Source organism: Labrus bergylta, chromosome 1, assembly GCF_963930695.1.
Source record: "Labrus bergylta chromosome 1, fLabBer1.1, whole genome shotgun sequence".
NCBI classification, from domain to species: Eukaryota; Metazoa; Chordata; class Actinopteri; order Labriformes; family Labridae; genus Labrus; species Labrus bergylta.
In genome coordinates this window covers 19,067,739-19,088,992 of record NC_089195.1, presented here as the reverse complement: position 1 = coordinate 19,088,992, position 21,254 = coordinate 19,067,739, and the positions used below count along the sequence as shown (strand labels likewise).

Sequence of the window (21,254 nt, the reverse complement as noted above, 5' to 3'; positions counted from 1 at the left end):
TTAAAATAGTATAATATCTTAAAAAAACGCACAATTATATGAAATGTGGAGTTCATAGACTGCAAATATTAAGGTAGAGTTACGTTTACATTTCTAGACCACCGGAAATACAAACAATTGTTGAAATTGTCTTAAAGCGGAAGTTATCGAAATTACGAGGTACATTGAATAGGACATGAAGATCAACAGACGCACGCTATGCAGACGGTCCGGGTGAACAGCCTGACGACAAACTTAACCAGCTAGCCAACGAAGCATTTATTTAATGGAAAACTTGCTCTTCAAGCCAGTTCTTGTGTGTCTGCGAAACCCAAAGTAAAAACAGGTAAGAAATGATGTTGCCGTCGCCCTTGTCAGCTAACATTAGCTCTTCTAAGCTAAAGTTACTCTGCTATTAAAGGGAGCTTACCTCACAATCATTAACTCTCGCATGAGTACTTATTGTTTACTGTTTTATTATAAATACCTTAGTATTTCCAGACTGTCCAAAAACACTGCACTGAAGTTGGTGGCCACATGGTTACGTGATGAACTTTGACATTCTCCTGGTTTCTTATCATTGGGCTGGACTCGCTGTAGTTGGTCACAGCATAATGTTGTTTGTACACGAAGAGCAAGCATGGGCCTTCTTGACAGCGCAACTTTAGATTCTAATAATATAAAAGGTCACTTAAGGTTTTGTGTTTGATACTTACATAATGTAAAGTTTACGTTTAATTCATGTAGTTGCCATAGTAATGAAATGTAAACCCGTGACCTTAAAACGAAAGGTAAATGTAACGGGTTTAAAGTTCGGCATAACTTCATTACCGAGTTAAGAACATTAACAATATGTGAGTTGATTAAAGTGTTACTCCACAGCCAGGATTAAAGACTCACTCCCGGCACTGCAAAATATTGTAAAAATGATTTGAAGTGGACAAAAGGGCCGAGGAAGAGGTTGAAGGTGTGGGAATGGATGTTCTTTATTCTGGAGTTTCACACTGACATTGATTTGACATCGTAAACATTGATTAAATTTCATGTAGATAATCATTATCCTACAAGGTTCATGGCAGACTGAAATGGTAGATAGCATGTATGTATATGCCATTTAAACATTACAGTTTTTAAAATACAGAAATGTTTATAAATTAATGGATTTATACTGTTAGGATATGTCAGACTGCTGGGTCAGAAAAAGCACAAGAAAAACAGTACACAAAATATACATCCTTATGAAAGGGAAAAGTATTATAATCTACAATTGAAGAGTTTGCATGGATTGAAGGAGATTTAATGTGAGATTTGTGTGTGTTTACTGTAATGTTCATAAAGAATTCTCCTCTTCAGTTAGATTACAACCTCCCATTTTTTGTTATGCAAAACTTCTGCCTGCTGTTACATCTCCTCATGGTTATAGTATTAAAAGAAACCATTCAAATCATTTTCACTTCACATTCTTCTGGTCACATTTCTCTTTCTCTTCTCAAATCCTAACAGGAAACACAACTGAACTTTGTTCTGCTCTTTCTGTCTCTCTTTCTCTCATGTGGTCAGTCTCTCACTTTGACAAAGTCACACTATCAGTATGGTGTCTTATAAGCGGCTGAACCCTGAAGATGTTCAGTTTTCCAGTGCAGTATTGTTAGAGGAGCCTCGTCCTGTCCGTGAAGAAATTCCAGTGAGTTTATTTTTTTTATGTTCACTTTTTCCAATGTCTCAAACCTTCTGCAGGGATTTCTCCAACATGCAATCTGACTACTAATTTGACATTGTGCCTTTGATTAATCATGCAGAAGTGCAACACATGTTGAAGAAGTCTTGTTGCTTTCTTTAAGTTATTGCAAGGCAATATATCTTTTTCTTTTGCTTCATTGCACATCAGCTTTTGATGTCAACCTGAATGGATGGCACTATAACACACAGAGCGGGATGATTAATTGCAGTGTCCATCTGGGCATATCATACATGACAGATATAACATGAGAGTGAAAACATTGAAGTTCAAGACAAAACAGAAAAGAGACTTGACACTTCATTGTAGAGAAGATGTTTCAAGTGACTGTGTGTTTTTCCCAGGTTAAAATGATTTAATTTAAATAAGAAGAGAGGTTCCGTTAGCTCTGCCTAGAAACAGACTATAGAAATGTTTATGAGAGGGTAACTTTTTTATGTTTCAACTCTGAGACATTTTCAGAGGCTGTCCTTTATTAGTTTTAAGTAAAGAAGTTGAATCGATTTTTCTGAAGGTTTGGTGCTTATTCTTTTTCGATTCAACAGGCGACAGACTTATCCATTATCGGTTGGCTCTAACTATTTGTGTCTGTAGTAAATTGTAATTACTGTCTGTCTTGGACACTTTTCTAAACAATGAGACTTTGTTGTGATGTTTAAAGGTGCCAGAGCAAGAAGAAGCCACCCTGCTTCCACGGAGGCCAACATGCTCCATCACCACAGGTCTCTTGGTGATTGGCTTCCTGCTGCTGCTCCTCTGTGGAGGCTGGCTGCTGGGCACCATGTTCTGGCTGCACAATCCGTCCAATCCGTCCAACCAAGGCCCACGTAGACCCCCGTCACCAGCCGCCTCACCAACTTTAGAATATGAGGAGAAAAAGAAAGTCATGAACGACACTGAAGCCGCCGCCCGCCGCGAGGCTTGTACTTTAATCCCTGAGGCGTGGAGATTTGATTGCTACCCTGAAAGAGGCGCGATTGTGACCCAACAGATGTGCGAGGCAAGGAATTGCTGTTTCATCCCAGCATCTTCTCCCGCCTCCTCGGCCTCCAGCACCTCACGGAGGAATGGTATCCCCTGGTGTTTCTATACACCGGATTTCCCTTCCTACTCACTTGTGTCAATTGAAGACACGCCCCTGGGACAGAAAGGGAAGCTGGTAAAGGATGTGAAGACCTACTACCCAGCAGACATCCTCAATCTAGAGGTGGAGCTCCGTTCTGAGACGGACACGCGGCTTCATGTGAGGGTAAGTCTATGCAAGTGTAGCAGGAAGAAGTTATGACTTCAACCCCTGGTCAGCTTGTATTAATAATCAGTGTTGAGGACTTCACACAATAAGACTCAGTTGACTCGGATGGCTTACGTTGATGAAAGTTTATACATAAGATGAATACTGGAGGAGACATGGATCAACATCGCACTTCTGTACTCGTGTCTTGCTCTGTCACATCTGCAGAACTCTTCGAAAGGCATCGCATATATCCCAAAAGACATTATCATTATCAGGGTTGTGTCACATTGACCCACCTAGACTAATCTGTGATGTTGATTACACTGGAGCAAGTCTAGCAAACATCTTTGCAGATATCAGGAAAAACAGCTGACACTCTCTAAGCTGTACTTGGTGTTCTAGTCACAGCTGAACTCTGTCAGGTCTGACTGACATTAGAGAACAGTGAATAAACCTAATGACGTCTGTACATTATAATCTAAATAACGACAGAAATTCCACCACAATTACCTATTGTGTGTTTCTTTTTAACACTGCTTAATTTATGGGAATTTTTCATTGATAATAAGACAATGCTTTTAAAGACCTCTCACTACAGACTTTTATTTGGCCTATAATGTTCCTCAAATGTGAAACCCCCTCCTTAAATTCGCTTGGGACCAACTGGATCCAAATCTTGGCATGCACAGCAGAACTTCTTCTGAGCGTATATTTTCACATACCATAGCAAGAAAAACACAGCTGTTTTCCATAACATGACTATAGGCTGCATTCACCTTAGAGGACCTGGAATTGTGCAAGCTGGCTCTCTGGAGTAGCTTTCTCTTTCACATAATGGAATCATTCTGCTCAATGACACTGTGCTTTTCCTGCTGTGACAAGGCAAAGTGTCTTTGCAGGCCAGGGCCAAAGTCCATAACATGACCTCACTTCTTAGGATTCTGCCATGATATTGGACAATCAGCTGATCCTGGCTGTCCCGAGATTAAGGTCAAAGTACGGTGGAAGATGCCCCCAAACTCTGGAACATCTTGCTCCTTCACTTTGTGATTAAAACCCTTACTTAAAAAAAAAACCCACGCCATTTCTTCGATTTTGTTCGTTTTGAGAGATGGTCTTCTTTTTTCAGAATAGAATAGAAGTAAAGAAATAATACTTTATTTTGATTACATGTGAGGGTGAGTAAGTCTACGCAAGAGTAGCAGTATGAAGTTATGACTTCTCTGCATGCACTTAACTTTTAATGTCTGTGCAAAGAATTTAAACTTTTGAAGCATCAAATTATTCAGTATCTATTAGAGGTACATGCAATCACACTGATTAGCTGTTACAAAATGACTGTAAAAGCATGAAAGAGTTGAGAATATGTTGTGACCAATGTGCCGATCTTCTGATCAGACCTGTAGGTGTTAAGGTGCCGTCATGAACTTTACAGATTAGCTGATGTAGTTTTATAACACTGGCGGTAAACTGTCCCATCTGTAATTTAATTACAACCTGTTTGTTTATTTGAATTTTCCTTTCTCCAGATTACTGACCCCTCAAGTTCAAGGTTTGAGGTTCCCATCTCTGTTCCCACTGTCACCAAGAAGGCTGAAAGTCCAGACTACATCATAGAGCTTTCGAAGACGCCGTTCGGTCTCATTGTGAAAAGAAAATCTACAGGAACGGTGCTGTAAGTCTGATTTGAGTAGGCTGTATTTGGTTAGATAAAGAACAAAACCCACTGTATTTTGTGACATAATAGAAAATGTTTTAATATCCTGTGCCCCCTCACAATTGTTTCCTGTTAGTCTGAACACCACCGTGGCTCCTCTCTTCTATGCTGACCAATTTCTCCAGTTCTCCACCTCCCTGCCCAGCCAGTTCATATATGGCCTGGGGGAGCACCGCTCCACCTTCCTACATGACGTCCACTGGAACACACTCACCATGTGGGCCAGAGACGTGCCTCCTATGGTATTAGCCTTATTCTCTTTGTCATTCTCTTCTTTATAGTAACAAAAAAATAGGCTCAAATATTAACTTTTAACTGATGGGTCTTTTTTCACAGCAGATGTTTTACGAGTAAAATAAACTATAGCTCATAAACTCAGTTGTAATAGAGGTCATTCAGTCTTGTGTAATGTCTAGTGCATGCTAGAGGAGTTGATCACAGACATAATAAAATATTGCATAGGCTGGTTGCACTTCTGTGTGCTTAATTTGCACTGATTAAAATGAAAAAGTGAAAAGACTCTGATATACTTATAGCAAAGAAGACTGACTCAGCATGGCTTACAAATGTTGCGTTAAATAGAGATAAAAATTCCACTCTTGTTAACGACGACTCCTGGTCAGCTTGTAATAGTTTAGGAGACTTTGAATGTAGTCGTTGATAATAAGACAATGCTTTTAAACCCTTCTCACTACAGACTTTTATTTGGCCTATAATGTTCCTCAAATGTGAAACCCCCTCCTTAAATTCGCTTGTGACCAACTGGATCCAAATCTTGGCATGCACAGCAGAACTTCTTCTGAGCGTATAGTTTCACATACCATAGCAAGAAAAACACAGCTGTTTTCCATAACATGACTATAGGTTGCATTCACCTTAGAGGACCTGGAGTTGTGCAAGCTGGCTCTCTGGAGTAGCTTTCTCTTTCACATAATGGAATCATTCTGCTCAATGACACTGTGCTTTTCCTGCTGTGACAAGGCAAAGTGTCTTTGCAGGCCAGGGCCAAAGTCCATAACATGACCTCACTTCTTAGGATTCTGCCATGATATTGGACAATCAGCTGATCCTGGCTGTCCCGAGATTAAGGTCAAAGTACGGTGGAAGATGCCCCCAAACTCTGGAACATCTTGCTCCTTCACTTTGTGTTTTAAAACCCTTACTTAAAAAAACAATTTTCCTTGGCTTTTGATCGGTTTGAGAGATGGTCCTCTTTTTCAGAATAGAAGGGAAAGACTTTAGAAATGCTTCACCTTAAGAGGTGACATTTAGACATCCAAAGCAACATAGAAGACATCCATTCAAGTAAACGGTATAATAAATTGCACTATGAGAAAAAAGATATATCGCACACGCATTGAAATTACACTGGTTGGATAATCTATTGCACTATTAGAAAAACAAAGTGCACTTATGGAGAACTGCTTTACTCTAGAAGAATAATATATAGCACTGGTTGAAATGTTATTGCACTAGTGGAAATGTATGTATCACACTACTACAATTGTGATTATTGGGCAAAAGATGTAGGGATGTAGAATAAGGGAATAAAAAAAAATACTAAAAAAAGCACACAAAGGAGAGACGTGAGCAGCTGAGACCTTTATGGATACATCTGGATTCAACTGAATGCAGTGTACATCTTTGTATATATATGAGATGAAATTGGCTGTAACGTTGTTGTGTTCCTCTCAACAATTTAGGAGCAGACAAACCTGTATGGAGCCCATCCTTTCTACCTGCTGATGGAGGATGGCGGGAACGCACACGGCTTCTTCCTGCTTAACAGCAACGCAATGGGTGAGTCTGTTAGTCGCCCTGCAAACTTTCACTTCAGCTTTCTCTGTGTGCAATAATACACAAGTAGTTATTGGCAGAGCTGTGAACTGAGCAGACTAATACAGTGTTGTAACTGGTTAAATAACAACATTAAGCAATTTGATGAAAACTGAAGTCCCAATCGGCAGTTACTTTCATGAGCTTTGTGTAGCTGCAGCGTCAGTAAGTTTCCACTTCACAGTGCTGTACAGGGGTCACTCAAAGGTTTGGTTATATTTACTAGAGAAGATACTGAGCAATCCTTAACTTAAAATTGTGCAAACTAAATCAACATTAAATATGAATGGTTTCTCTTTGCTTCTTTTCACGAGGGGGTTTAAGCAACAATTCTTAAAGTTTTAATTAAGGCTGTCAAACGATTAAATTTTTTTAATCCTGATTATTCCCTACATTTCATTAGTTAATTGCATTTTTATTCACATTTGTGAAATGTGATTATTTTGCATTTGAATATGAACTTGTTTTTTACAGTCTTAAGATGAGAGTACTTTACTTGCTGTTTAAATTAACCCGGCTTTTATTTTGATATGAAGGTTACAACATAAACTAAACAGCAGAAAACTGAACCATCAATTAATCCCTTATTTTTTTTAAAATTAATAAATAGATTAATTTCAGACTTTAATTAATTGCGATTAACAAGTGAATGCTGAAAGCTGATTTTAACGCAGATCCCATCACAAATGTTGTTTACAAGGAGCCGTACTCAGCAGCTGAGAATATTTATATAACTGACATTTTACCCATTCAATCCCAGGGTGTTTTTTATTTAATTTGATCTCAAGCTTCACAGAGATGCATTTCCTAACGGCCAGACTTAAACTCTAACATTGTAAAGAATACATTTAAATCTTTTTTTTTTCTTCCATCAGATGTGGCTCTTCAGCCCGCCCCCGCTCTCACCTGGCGGACGATCGGTGGAATCCTTGACTTTTACCTTTTCGTCGGCCCTGATCCGGCTGCAGTGATTGAACAGTATATCGAGGTCATAGGTGAGGAGGAGTTTTGCTGGGATGTTTGAATGTTCTGTGTCATAGTTGCATGAGTCCTTCTTACTGAACAACAACTTATTGTAGACTTAGAAATAGATGGTTCAAACCCTGTTCGGGGTTCCTGTAGAACAGTAGCTGTTGTTGATAGTAGAAATGATTGTGCTGATTGACATTGTATTGTATTACCTAGATCGATTAAACAACCATAAACAGACTTATAAAACAGACTTGCTTATAAAACACCAGACCCTGTGTCAGTTTCCCTCAATTCTTTAATTTGTCACTGACGATATCCTCCTACATCTCTTACCTTCTCTCTCTCTCTCTCTCTCTCACAGGCTTCCCAGCGATGCCCATCTACTGGGCTTTAGGCTACCATCTTTGTCGCTGGGGTTACAACACTAGTGATTCCACCTGGGAGGTTGTCAAGAGATTAAGGAACTATGGGATACCTCAGGTAAAATAAAAAGACCCAACAGATTGTTTACTTGTGTTTCTTTGAAGACAGCTTATTATTAGTTGTGTGTCTTTTTGTACTCAGGACGTCCAGTGGAATGATATCGATTACATGGACGACTCTAAGGACTTCACTTTTGACTCGACAAAGTTTGCCACACTTCCTGATCTTGTCAAAGACCTGCACGCTCACAACCAGCGCTACGTCATGATGCTGGTACATAGAAGTTTGTATTTGTCTTCACAGATGTGTGTTGTGTCTCATTTGGGCTGTTTATGTAAGAGCTGTGTCTCCTCCTGCAGGACCCAGGAATTAGCAGCACCCAGCCTGAGGGTTCCTATTGGCCGTTTGATGAAGGGCTGAGGAGAGACATTTTTATCAGAGATGCTGAAGGAAAAGTACTCATTGGACAGGTGAGAAAATAGACCCCATCCCAAATCATTCAAAAGTGTCGGCTTAATGCATGAAATGCAGCAAAAGGAAACAAATATAAAGGTAGTTGCGATGAGAAGAGGTAGTGCAGCAACTTCATTTGGAAAGACGGTTGTACAACATCCTATAAGATTAATTGCAGCAACAACTTTGTCTCTGTGTAGCTTTCCCTTCTGTTCGTCGCCACCTTGAACTTGTTTTCAGCCTGTCTGAGTCTCATGCTTTACACCTGAGACTCATGATTTCATGCCATTCCTACTCATTGTAAATATTAAAACATCAGACTTTCATGCAGTGAATTATAATGGGAAGCAGCAGAGTAGTACATCATGTTAAGAAATGTTACCACTATCTTTTTAAAAAGTGGCACCACCTTGAAGCAGCAAGCGTCAGAGCAGTGATAAGTTGGTACGAACCAACAACTTTGGTTTACAAAGTTTAGAGCACATCCATCGGCTTGGCTCACTTATAAGATATGTCTATTTAATGCTCCTAAATTATAAGTTATGCAGCAGCCACAGCTTCATCCAAATAATCATAAAACTGCTTGACATCTTTTCATCAAGCTATAAAAAGTGTCAAGCATCTGTATCATTACAATGGCGTCAATGTCAACCCGCTACAACTCTTCCATCATCCTCTGCTGTCAAAAAGAAAATGTCAAAGGGCTTTGAAACATCATTTGTCTGTCTCTTCCTGCAGGTGTGGCCTGGTCTAACAGCTTATCCTGATTTTTCTGATGAAGCGACGCATGAGTGGTGGTACGACAACCTCCAGAGGTTCCATGAGAAGGTGCCGTTTGATGGATTATGGATTGTAAGTAAACAATAACTATTAAACGACTGACTTCAATACTGCTTGCTATGTTACATGATGTCATTTTTAGGACCTTTGTCTTGTTCATTTTAAGGACATGAACGAGCCGTCGAACTTCATGGACGGTTCAACCATTGGCTGTCCATCAAACAGTCTTGAAAATCCTCCATACATGCCGGGTAAGAGCATGGACCTGATATTTAGCAGTTTTCTGTTTTTTATTTATAGGATTGTCTCTTTTCACTTTTTTTCCCTGGAACACTTTGTGCTCCTGTGCTGTACAGAAAATAATTCTTCTTATTATCGTGTGATTTTTACATTCAGTATATTTCATTTCAGGTGTACTGGGAGGTTTGCTGAGAGCCAAAACTTTGTGTGCCACTGCACAGCAGAAGCAGTCCATACACTATAATATACACAGCCTCTATGGACTTATGGAAGCTAAGGCATCGGCAAGGTATAGATCTTTATCACACACAAATACAGCAAAATGCTGAACACTGAAATTTCTAAAAATAATTGAATACATTTATTATTTTTCCCTGTAACCTTCTGCCTCTGCTCTGTCTTTTCTCACTGTCTGTCCTTTTCAAGTGCTCTGAAGCGGATTATTGCAAAGAGGCCGTTTATAATCTCCCGCTCAACCTTCCCCAGTCAAGGGATGTACTCGGGTCACTGGCTGGGAGACAACAGGAGCCAGTGGAAAGACCTGTATACTTCTATTTCAGGTGTGATCATTCAGACACAGAATAAACTAACACAAAAGATTATTTTATTTGTATAGCACATTTAAAACAGTTTGACTTTACCAAAGCTCTTCACAGGCAAAATAGACAATGAGCAACGATAATGTGAAGAGATAAATTAAAAATACTAAAAGGTTTTAGCTTAAGGTGGTGCTGATTGGTCTGGCTAGCATACAGAAGCAGACGGCCCGGGTTTGACTCCTATCCTTGGCTGGTTTCCCCAGGTTATTCCCAATTCTCTCTCTCTCCCCAGTTTCCAACTCCACCCTCTGTCCTATCAAAATAAAGGCATAAAGTCCAAAAATAAATCTTTAAACAGAGCGAGAGATTTAGCTTATTTCAAAGGCCAAATAATTAAAAGGCTTTGAAAGAATGTGCGAGCTCTTCTTCAAAGACTTCATGTTTAAGTTGAGCCTGTAAAACTGATGACAAATGGGCGATGACAGCAAACTATGAGCCGATCAAAACAGAAAAGTAAAACAGGGAGGTTCTAGAAGATTTTCCATAAACTTGTTGCTTTAAAATTGCATAAAAATGACAAATTTTGGACGGATCCTTTCGCTGGAAACAAACATAAAAAAACAGTTAAAGATATCTAAATTAAGAGCACTATAAAGAAGATAAACCACCTACATACATTTATACAATAACATGTCTCACTTCACTTCATTATAAAGCCTGTCAGTTTTTACAAACACTTAACTTTGTGTTGTCGTCATTTGTTGTAAAGAAGACATTAATATTGAAGAACTCAAGAAAGACATGATCATGCTTATTTTTAAATTCTGCTTCATTTTGGTAGAAACCTTTTCTCCTTTCCAACCTTTATCCAGGCTTTAGTCATTTGTGAGACGTAAATCTACAAAGAACTCTACAGAGCTGTTGACCTCCTTCAGCTTCTCAGAGCATAATAACCCGATGAAAAGTGATTACTCAGCACAAAAAACCCACCCGACAATGAAAGCAAACTAGACAGTAATTTAGAATATATTTAAAGGGCTTGATGAAACATTTATGTAGTCGGACAATTGTTTATACAAAGCTTGTGCCATTCTCAAGATGTGTATTTTGGTTTTTATGTGGCAGCTGCGTGTTTTATTGCACAAACTACTATGTACTTATTCTGTCAACAACATTATCATAAAGTGTGCCAGTGCCACTTATTTTTATCTTTGTGTGAACGTTTCCATTCAGTGGTTTATCAATAGATCTCTCCGATTCTTTACTGCCTTCTCGTTTTCAAGTTTCTTTCCTCCTGACATCACCCACCTCTCTGCTTCTCCTCTAGGTATGTTGACCTTTAACCTTCTGGGCATCCCGTTGGTGGGAGCAGATATCTGTGGCTTCAGTGAGGAGCCACAGGAGGAGCTCTGTGTCCGCTGGACGCAGCTGGGAGCTTTCTATCCCTTCACACGCAACCACAACGCCATCAACATGAAGGTACTTCCCTTACATACTCTCTTGAAGTTATAACTTCAAAACTACCATCACTACTATTTGTAGCAGCACTTCACTAGTGATTTTTTCCCCCCCTGCCAACCACCCTTAAAAACACCCAGAAGTTAGAAATAAAAACATGGATTAGATGAAAAGGGAAACCAGAAATACTGAGCTGAAAGGTGAAGACTGAAGCTTCAGTCTGTTGTTCCCTCCACTTTCACCTTACTTATATTTACAGTAAACACTTTCACCACCAGGTCTAAGATATACAAGAACCAAACAAAAGCTTGAAACATTTCAATATAAATTAAAACAAATGTTGAAATTATTCATCCTCAAGACAAAATATCAGAACCAAAAGTTTGTCTCTGTTTAATGTTCATTCATGATCTTGATTTACACACTTCACTTTTATAAATCTTTAGTCATATTTATTCTCACAGTTACTCAAAAAATCCTGTTCCGTTCAGCTCATACTGCCTCTCTCTAATTTACAAGAACCTTTAAATGCAGTAAAGAAATGACATTATCTGTGCAGTTTAAAGATCAACTATCATATACAACAGATTTGTAGAGCATTTTATATCATATTAATAGCAGGGTTATTCATGATATGATACGATATAATTTGATATGATATGGAGCCCAGGATTAGGATGATGTCACCCTTCAGTGATTCTGCACTAAGTGATTTATTACAAGACAATCGTATAGTGAAAAGTCTTGATATCTGATAAACTACGGAATATATAAGGCTGCTACAAAGTGCAGGATTAATGGATTAATTCAAAGCAATTTCACTTATCACGCAACTTATTTTCACCTCTGTCTCACATTACCCTGCTGTCAACTTCTTCTTAAACGTCATTTAACCTCATGACTCCAACCCCCTCATGTCACACGGTGACGAGTCATGAAGTGGTCACGCAGCGAGTCATACTGGCAGGGAAACTAAAAAAATCATGATACTTAGTAGCAGCAATTTGATGAGTATAGACACATGTCGGGACCATGATATATTGCGGTATCCATATTTTGTACCCTAAAGTAAATTTTTCTTTGACTGGTTCACGAAAATCTGATCGATTTAAAAAAAAAAAAAAAAAATTCTAATAACTCTGTTCTGTATCTTTAAATAACATTGGTATTGATTTTGAATGTGATGCATATTTGGTTAAAATTGGTTAAAAAAAAGTGATTAAACTATTCTGTCTTTATAACACCCATACAAAGTATTTCTTAACTCATTGCACCACTTTGCATTATATTTAACAGCCCTTCACTCCTTTTATGTGAAATGTTCTATTTTTTCTCAAACCGATTTTCTTTTTTTTAGCCACAGGACCCGACAGCATTCAGCGCTCTGGCTAACACAGCCATGAAGCAGGCTCTGCTGCTGCGTTATTCTCTCTTCCCTGTCCTCTACACGCTCTTTCATCACGCACATGTTCACGGACACACGGTGGCACGGCCCCTCATGTTTGAGTAAGTGATGCTGTCTGATTGAACTTAAACTGGGAACTTATGTGATTATGATCTATTTTTTAGAGGGATAGTGCACAAGTACATGTAATTGAACCAGAGTTAACGAATGGCTAATTAGCATCTGTTGTACCTAAGCAGGTAGACGAATAATACATAACAGGAAGTAGATTATCTTAAACACCAGAATATGTGAAAAGTTAATTTGAATGGACATTAGACTTTACAAGACATCATTTTTATGAAAGAATATTTATGAACATAAAACAGCCCTATAAAAATGTCCATCAGTATAGAGAGTAGATCAGTATTATAAACAGTATATGCAAGGCAATCATCAGCGACTACAGTTTTGTGCTGATTTCAGCTAGAACCAGCTCTTGGTTTTAAACTCTGCAAAGCTTTTTTGAGTCTCCAATGTTTGCACATAGAGATCTCTGACATACTTTATCTGGAATGTTGTCGAAAGGTTCCCGAAAGATGTAAGAACCTACGGCATTGACAAACAGTTCCTGTGGGGGAAGAGTTTACTGGTGACACCAGTGTTGGAGCCTGGAGTTGATTACGTGATCGGCTATTTCCCAGAGGGCCTGTGGTACGACTATTATGTGGTAAGGACCCACACACACACACACACACACACACACACACACACACACACACACACACACACACACACACACACACACACCAGCCTCACACTCACAGACTGTGCATTTTGACCCAGAGGATGGAGACAGTGTGTTTACTGTTTGTGTTCTGATGTTGTCATCGTCTTCTTCAGGGCGATGCTGTTCACAGTAAAGGTGAAGAACTTCGACTCCAAGCACCGCTAGATAAGATCAACCTGCATTTACGTGAGGGCTCCATCATAGCCACACAGGTGAACATTTTGCTTCCTTCTAGATAGATTTCATCGGCGCATCATGCATCTCTTTACATCGACACATCTCTTGATTTCTTTTACATCACGTCTTAAAACTCACTTTTACAGACTTGCTTTAATGTCTTGTCTGTATTATGAAATGCATTTTTTTGTCGCCTCTCTTTCCTTTTCTCTATTTACCCCTGTAATCGATTCATCTGTTCTTAAGTCCTCTTCTGATGTCCTATGCTTACAGTAATTAATTATTTTGATTTACTTATTTATCTTTCATTTTAATGTTACAAATCTTTCATCTTTTTTTAATGAACATTTTGATTGTCTTTATTGCTTTTCATCTATTATTTAAATATTTATTCTTATAATCTATTATAATTATTTACTTATCGTCCTGTTTTATCACATGTGTTCCTGTATTTTGCTTTTATTCTTGTAGATATTTTGATATGCTTTTTCTCTCTCTCTTGTTGAATTGAATACTGTCTCTGTCTTGCCTTACTGTGGAGTATTTATTCTGCTATACGTCCAAGTTCCTGCCCACGCTCTGTCAGTCCAAGCATTGTGTAAATATCTGTTTTTCAAAGTGGATCTGAAAGGTAGTAGCACTCAGTCATGTACAGTTATGAGAGGAAACTTGGAGGTGGAGCTGAATGGAGCTAGCTTGCCTGACACAGACTAAATAATAAGCGCTATTTGGAATCATGAACCTTTCATTAATTTTTGTTAAAGTTACGTGGAGGCAATTCTCTTTCAATGTGAGCATTAATAAAAGTTTGACTTACTAGTGAGCGTGACTCATCCCTATGTCTAATGTTGTGTTTGTTTCACATGAACAGGCTCCCAACCTGACCCTGTGGGTGAGCAGCGGTCAGCCCCTCCACCTGGTCTCTGCTCTCTCTGACGATGGTTCAGCCAGCGGGGATCTGTTTTGGGATGATGGAGAAAGCATCGACACCTATGAGACCAACAAATACGCCTACATCATCTTCAATATTACTCAGGTGCCAAAACTGTTTTATGACCTCACAAGTTTCCCAGAAGGCTTTTTAAAACCTACACAGACCTTTTCTTAAGTACTGTGATTTAATTCAGGGGTCTGTGTCGAGAGGAGAAAGAAAGTCTTACATGGATTTATTTAAACACGTCTATGATGGTTAACGTCTAATGCTTTACTACAGAGGACTTTACCCCTCAGTGACAAACTGGCAGATCAAATATATTAACATCTACATTTATTACAGCACATGTATTAGCAAACATTTGCTTTTTTAATTATCCAATAAATCATAGCATCAGCGTTAATGTATAGTGGTTAAAAGGGAATTAGACCGGTTATTCTCCCTGCTTCTCCTCTGTTTTTTATCTCGACCAATTCCTAAAGGACATGTACTTTAATCTCTATCTAATATTTACTCAACTGCATTAATTAGCCAGCTGCTAACTTTGCCTGTCTGCTTTTTGGTGCAAGCCTTTGATGATACAGTTCTGTTTTTTGTTAAAAGTTTTTTTTTTTTTTTTTTTTTTTACATTTCAACAGATTAGATAGGGTCAATGGGTCTCTTTCACAAACTGTGCGTACGCAAAAGTCTACGCTTAAACTGTTCGTACGAACGTTTGAAACACAAATCTGGGATTCATCGATACCTTCTTACTTGAATTTGTTCTTATTCTGCTAACAAAGTTAGACACTTCCTACCAAGACCAAGAAACACTCAAATGATGGTCCAGCTTTCTCAGAAAAATGTAAACACACGCTTTTTAGTTAATGCACAACATATTAATACTACATTCAGTAAAAACGCCTTTAATAGACAACGATAATTACAACTGTGACTTTACTAATTCATTGACTAAATTTGTTAAATAACCATGTTATAGACGCCTTATCCTTATTTTACTTCAAATCTTAAATAAATTATATTATATTTCACAATGTCCTCATTAAAATATAGGAGTTTGCTGATATTTCCATGTGGGTTAATTGTTTCACAATACTCTTATTTGTTAGAGCAAATGATTGATTAGTGTCTAGTTTTTGAAATAATACTCTGAATGTGTGTCGTGTGTAACTTACACGGGTCTATCTGCTTCTTTTTTTTTTTTTAGAACGTGATGACATCACAGGTGCTCCATAGCAATGTAGAGGCCACATACATCACCGTGGAGACGGCCTCTTTCTATGGTGTGAAGAAGGAGCCAAGCAGAGTGCTGGTGAACTCCCAGGATGCAACGTTCACTTACAGAACCAACCAGGTGAGGTCGAGGTCAAGGATGATGGGAGCTATACTGAAAACAGGAAACTCCTGACATGCTAGCAGGTCACGTTGAATCAGCTGAACTAAAATGTCGTTTTTAGATGAAGCAACCAAAGGTGATTAAGACAGAGGGGCAGACAGAGACAGAAGGGAGTTCTTTTTATGGAACTGTCATTATTTCACTGTACCATTGTAAACAAAAGTTATATACAGTACAGTGTATGAATAATGGTCTATGCCAGTGTTATTTTGTTATATTGTATTTAAGTAATTACAGTAAAAATGATGTTCACACATGTTTACAATAACACAATGTAAGCTGTACAGCTCAATCATGTTTTTAATATATTACAATTCTGAAAGAGGCTAAAGCTGTGAAATGAATATATTGCTGTAAAATACCAAAAGTATTATCTGAAAAATATTAAAGTGTAAATAAAATAACATTCAAAATGAAAGCACAGGTACAAGTAGAAAAACATCTGTGCAGTATCTAGGTTTACACTGTGTGACAGCAACGTCCTTAATGAATTCAACTAGCCAGGCAGGTTTCAGCAGAGGTGTAATATTTGATAATAGAAAATAGAATTCTAGTGTTACTTTTAATTTATTTTAAGAGCTGTAGTATAGAGAGGTGTAGTATAGATACTTATTTTGTTGTAATTGTTTTTCTCTTTTTAATTTAGTGTTGTTATAAAGAACAATGTTCTTGTTGTGATGACGTTGTATTTTGCTTCTTTCTGCAGGTGTTAACTGTTTCAGAGCTCGGTCTCAACCTCAGTCAGAACTTCACCATCAGCTGGATGTAATACGTCTGGGCTATACAATGTTGAGAAGGTGATTTTTCCACTTTGGGACATTTGAAGTTAAGAAACAATAACTGAGGTTAAAGTGTTAGTGTGATGCTATCAGTGTAGGAGGGATAGAGCTTTTTTTTAAGGGGGCTCTTTTTTTTTAATGGCATAATTGCAAAGTGTTGATTTGTTGGAGGAACTTTTATCTCATCTTGAAAATAAAATATTGTTTTTTCATCGTTCTTATCATTTTTAGTTGTAATGCGGTACTCCAGCCAGATGGTGGCTGTAGTGCATGTAAAGCTCCTCTAATAATCTTTGATTATACCTCCGATGAAAGCTTCGATTCAGCACTTTAACCTCACAGGCATTGTTACTATGGTATCTAAGGTATTAGACTACAGAGACAAAACACGCTGTCGAGGAAACAGACGGACTCTGGAGTGAGTGAGATCAGGGCTGTGGTCTCCATGTTCATAGTGTGGCATCTAAAAAAAATACACAGCCTTTCTGTATACAGAAACAACAAAATACACACTGACCTTCAGTAGACAGAACACTGCTTTAGATATTTGTGTTGTAAATGTCTTGACTGTTTATTGCTAGCTGAACTCTTACCCACCATAAAAAACCAGCGTTGCTTTTGAACTGTTTTACTTTCATTTTAAAAATCAAATCAACATTTGAAATGTTTTCATGAGCAGGGAGAAGATGTGCAATAAAATTAGATAATCTGCATTTATAGAAATAAGTAGCTTGAACACAGCTCACTATGTAATATATTTGATGTGCTTGAATGCTGATGAAAGCCTATTTTTGCACTCATTAGAACTGCAGTATTGTAAAGTATGGTACAGGTGCCTTATGATCCCTGCGTTTGTGTTTTGGAGCCTCTCTGAGTTTGTTCCAAATGATCTTTTGTTCAGCTTTTTATGTTTTTATTTGAGAAAACTCCAGCGTCGCTATGCACAGAGATTACTTTAGTTTAAAAACTAAAAGTGAACAAGACATGCTATGTGTGTTCTGCTATCATTTAACTGTGAATAAAGCTTCAACCTAAAGCGAGATATATTTTCCTGGAGCTGGTGTAGTGAAGTTTTGAAGATCTGTACAGATAATCCAGATTAAATTTTGACCTTGATGCTGTGAAAATCGGACTCCATTGAAAGAATTTATCTAAGATAAAAAGCTTGCACCTTCCTTTAAACTTTAAGTGTAAGAGATCATCAATGAATGTGTGCTGTAAACTAAGCCCAAACCCAACATGTATCAAGGCATGTCAAGATACTAAATGTTAGTATTTCAGTCTGTCATTATGATGTTTGATGTTTTGATTTTTGTTCAATTGCTTTCTTTAATTAAATGAATAATGTAAAAATACAGGAGTTTCTTTGTTCATTAAAATTTGTCTTGCCTTTTTTCCCCTCATATTTTTGTCCTTACTCTAGAGTCATCATAAGATTGGGGGGGGGGGGGGGGGGGGGGGGGCATGTAACATAATTTTCTACAAACATTAGTCATTTAATCAGATGATTCTATTTAGATGTATCTACTAAGTCTGATCTTCCTGACATAGTTATAAAATCTGAGTTGCAGGAGTATTTGAGCCACTAGAGGGCAACGTTTCTCAGCCCTGTGCTCAATGTTAGCATCATTCCTCTTTTGAACTGGTTTCCCAAAAGCCTACAAAAATGTTTAAATATTTAAAAGATGTTTTGTCAGTCTGAAAATCTTAGGCATATTTCAGATTCAAATTTTAAAATGGACTTCAGATATAAATTAGAATATCAAATCATTCCCTCTGTTCCTACAACTCTAATCAAAGCATCCTTTAGCACCACTGGTCAAAATGCTCTGTAACAAACAACTGCATGGCCTTTAAAATCAAATGTACCAGCTTTACTGTATAGAAGGTGCAGTAAGACTGAAAACAAATATTTTTACAGTTTGTGCATGTTAATAAAGGACATTTACAGCTATTTAATTAATTCAAATGAGTAATTTGTAAATGTTTCATGCATTTGTTCATTCAGTAGGCTAAACTACTCGATTAAGCATAGCTACAGTTGAAGACTTTGTTCAAGTTGATAGGCAATAAAAACGCTAAACACATTTGAACTGACTGCATAATGTGTGGCAAGAGATTGGATTAAAGGATTTTTATGTATTTAAATGTATTTACACATCTGTAGTGAATTACAACCTTTATAGAAAGAGGCTGTGTTTAAATTGTCTACTCCTGGAGCCATACACAGGGTGTAATCTTTGTGTGTTTGCTCAATTGTACTCACTCTTATCCAATATTTTACTGTTTTATGTCAAATGTAACTCATCTTCATATAGTGTTGTCAGAATCAGTTGATTCTAAATGTGTTTGTCTTTCTGCTACTCTGTTGGTGTTTCCGTCCTTTATACCCTCTCCATCAGGCCTCTGCAGCTTCTTTGTGTGTTTTTGGCCTCCACTTAAAGTTCTTCTCACGTAGTTAAAAGAGTCTCAGGATGTCTGTTCTTCACATATGCAGCGTCATCTGAATTATCTTCACAATCAAGTTAAAAGATTTGTTTGTACATATGTGCTGCTCTTTCCAGAAACTAACCTCAAAACAAGCTGTGAAAGAAGCCCTGAAGCAAGACCAGAACTTTGACTGGATCTCATGAGTCATGACAGCAAACAACTAACACACACACTCACACTCACAGAGACTCAAACACATGCTCCAGGAAGTTAAAAGCAAACAACTCATTCCATTTTCTCCTCTGATAGCGAGGGTGAGTTATCTTTCACTACTGATAGGCTCAGGAAACACATATCTTTATTGGCTCTGTGCAAACGTTTAAAAGGCTAACAGTTTCCAGATGGAAGTTTGTGGAGGGCACATTTATCATTCAGTGAGGGGGAGGAGAGAGAAAGAGAGAGAGTGCAGCGGGGGTCTGTCAAAGCATTCTGCTCTACTGACGGGGGCATTTCCTGTCTGGATTTGGATGGATTAAGTATTTGTGTGTGTGCGTGGGGGGGGGGGGGTTGTATGGTCGGCATGTGCAGAGAGTGGGACGAAGTACGGGACTTTACAGGAAATAAGCATGCAGCTCATGCATATTCATGATGAATAGAAACAGAATAGTTTTAGTGTCTGGTTTTACAAGTTTTTTGAGAGAAACACATGCTTCCGGATAGTTTTCTGCTCTTGCATTTTTGCAGTTGCTTCCTAAGACAAGTAAAGTATTTTTTTGTTTCAAGTTATGAAGGCTTAACAGAGAGCCTCACAAAACATCGAAAGCAAAATGTTTTGATGTTGGAAAATTCAATTTGTTCAGTTTGAGTTGAATTTGGTTGTTGGACAAGAGAGTCTTGGGGGCTTACAAAAAAGCTAAGAGCAGCTTCATTGCTTCTTTTTCTGTCTGGGTGTTTGTTGTAACATGAATGATGGCCTCAAACTGCCATACATAAAAGCAATAAAGACGCAAACCACGGCTCTTAAAAGTTTACCTTTTGGCCTCTTGGACGGCAGGGAACAAAGCTTCTAACTCTCATTATAAAGTTTCAATGGACAGTGTGTAACGTATGTGCAGATATGGACCACTGCAAGGAATAAAGTCTTACATTAACTTTTTTTGTTTTGTCTCTGTTTAAGTTTCTGCAGACTCCACAGAAAAAGAACTGTCTTGAGTATATTTTAGAAGGATACTGACTTTTTGCTATGGAATTACAGAACAGTGTGTCCTTTTAATTTAAACATATATTATTTATGCAATCCATTCAAAATGCATTTAAAGATATTAATATAGGCTTTGTGTAGCTTTGCCTTAACATTGGCAATAGGTGGTAAAAGTTGTGAATTGCTGTGTTTTTAAGTTGTCTACACCTGCTCAAATATTACGCAACTGATGCCAGTCAGGCAACAACAAGAAGACTTGGACTGCCAATTATGGGAGCATTATAAACAAAACAGGAATAACGAAAACTCTCAGAGGGTATTGTTATGTGAATGATCTTTTGGTTAGTGTATGATCAGAATTAAAGATAAGTTATTGTGGATACTTATGTAGATATGAATCATAAAAAGTGGGAATATGCGCCATCAGTATACTTCGACAGGTTTGAGGGGTTTATGTGTGTATTGTCTATCCATTGCCAGACTTTCTAATGTATTTAAATGTGCAGATTTTTCAGCCAACAAACAAATGCACAGGATCAGAGACAAACATGACAATGGAGAGAGTGAAGTGGAGTGCAGATACACTACAAGCCTGTCTCCTCTGTGAGCCTACAGCTTCATGAACAGAGCATGTGCACAGGTGTCAGGTAACCCAGTGAAGAGACACCACCCATATGACAGGACAGGACAGGACAGGCTGGCTTACAAAAAACACAACCACACCTGGTTAACTGGTTAAACACTCTATCCTCTATTATCTAAAATAGCTCTAAACTATTATCCTCAAATCAGTG

General features: G+C 38.1%; 1 protein-coding gene across 1 annotated transcript; it reads left to right on the top strand.

Annotated features, from left to right (window-relative positions):
• The first annotated feature begins 171 nt into the window (after positions 1-171).
• Positions 172-18,184, top strand: gaa2 (alpha glucosidase 2). The gene is made up of 21 exons (XM_020644256.3): positions 172-325; positions 1,540-1,663; positions 2,379-2,966; positions 4,481-4,626; positions 4,745-4,910; positions 6,372-6,468; positions 7,380-7,499; positions 7,838-7,956; positions 8,041-8,172; positions 8,259-8,369; positions 9,091-9,204; positions 9,299-9,383; positions 9,544-9,661; positions 9,799-9,932; positions 11,239-11,390; positions 12,727-12,875; positions 13,342-13,483; positions 13,657-13,755; positions 14,592-14,756; positions 15,862-16,008; positions 16,757-18,184. The coding sequence occupies exons 2-21, from the start codon at positions 1,571-1,573 to the stop codon at positions 16,817-16,819; spliced, it is 2,940 nt and encodes a 979-aa protein (XP_020499912.2). The 5' UTR covers positions 172-325; positions 1,540-1,570; the 3' UTR covers positions 16,820-18,184.
• Positions 18,185-21,254: the final 3,070 nt, after the last annotated feature.

Excerpts from the sequence above, each read along its gene's own strand:
- gaa2 (XM_020644256.3), top strand. The coding sequence starts at position 1,571 with ATGGTGTCTTATAAGCGGCTGAACCCTGAAGATGTTCAGTTTTCCAGT. Across the intron at positions 9,205-9,298 it reads CGTTTGATGGATTATGGATT|GACATGAACGAGCCGTCGAA; the intron begins GTAAGTAAACAA and ends GTTCATTTTAAG. Across the intron at positions 16,009-16,756 it reads TCACTTACAGAACCAACCAG|GTGTTAACTGTTTCAGAGCT; the intron begins GTGAGGTCGAGG and ends TTCTTTCTGCAG.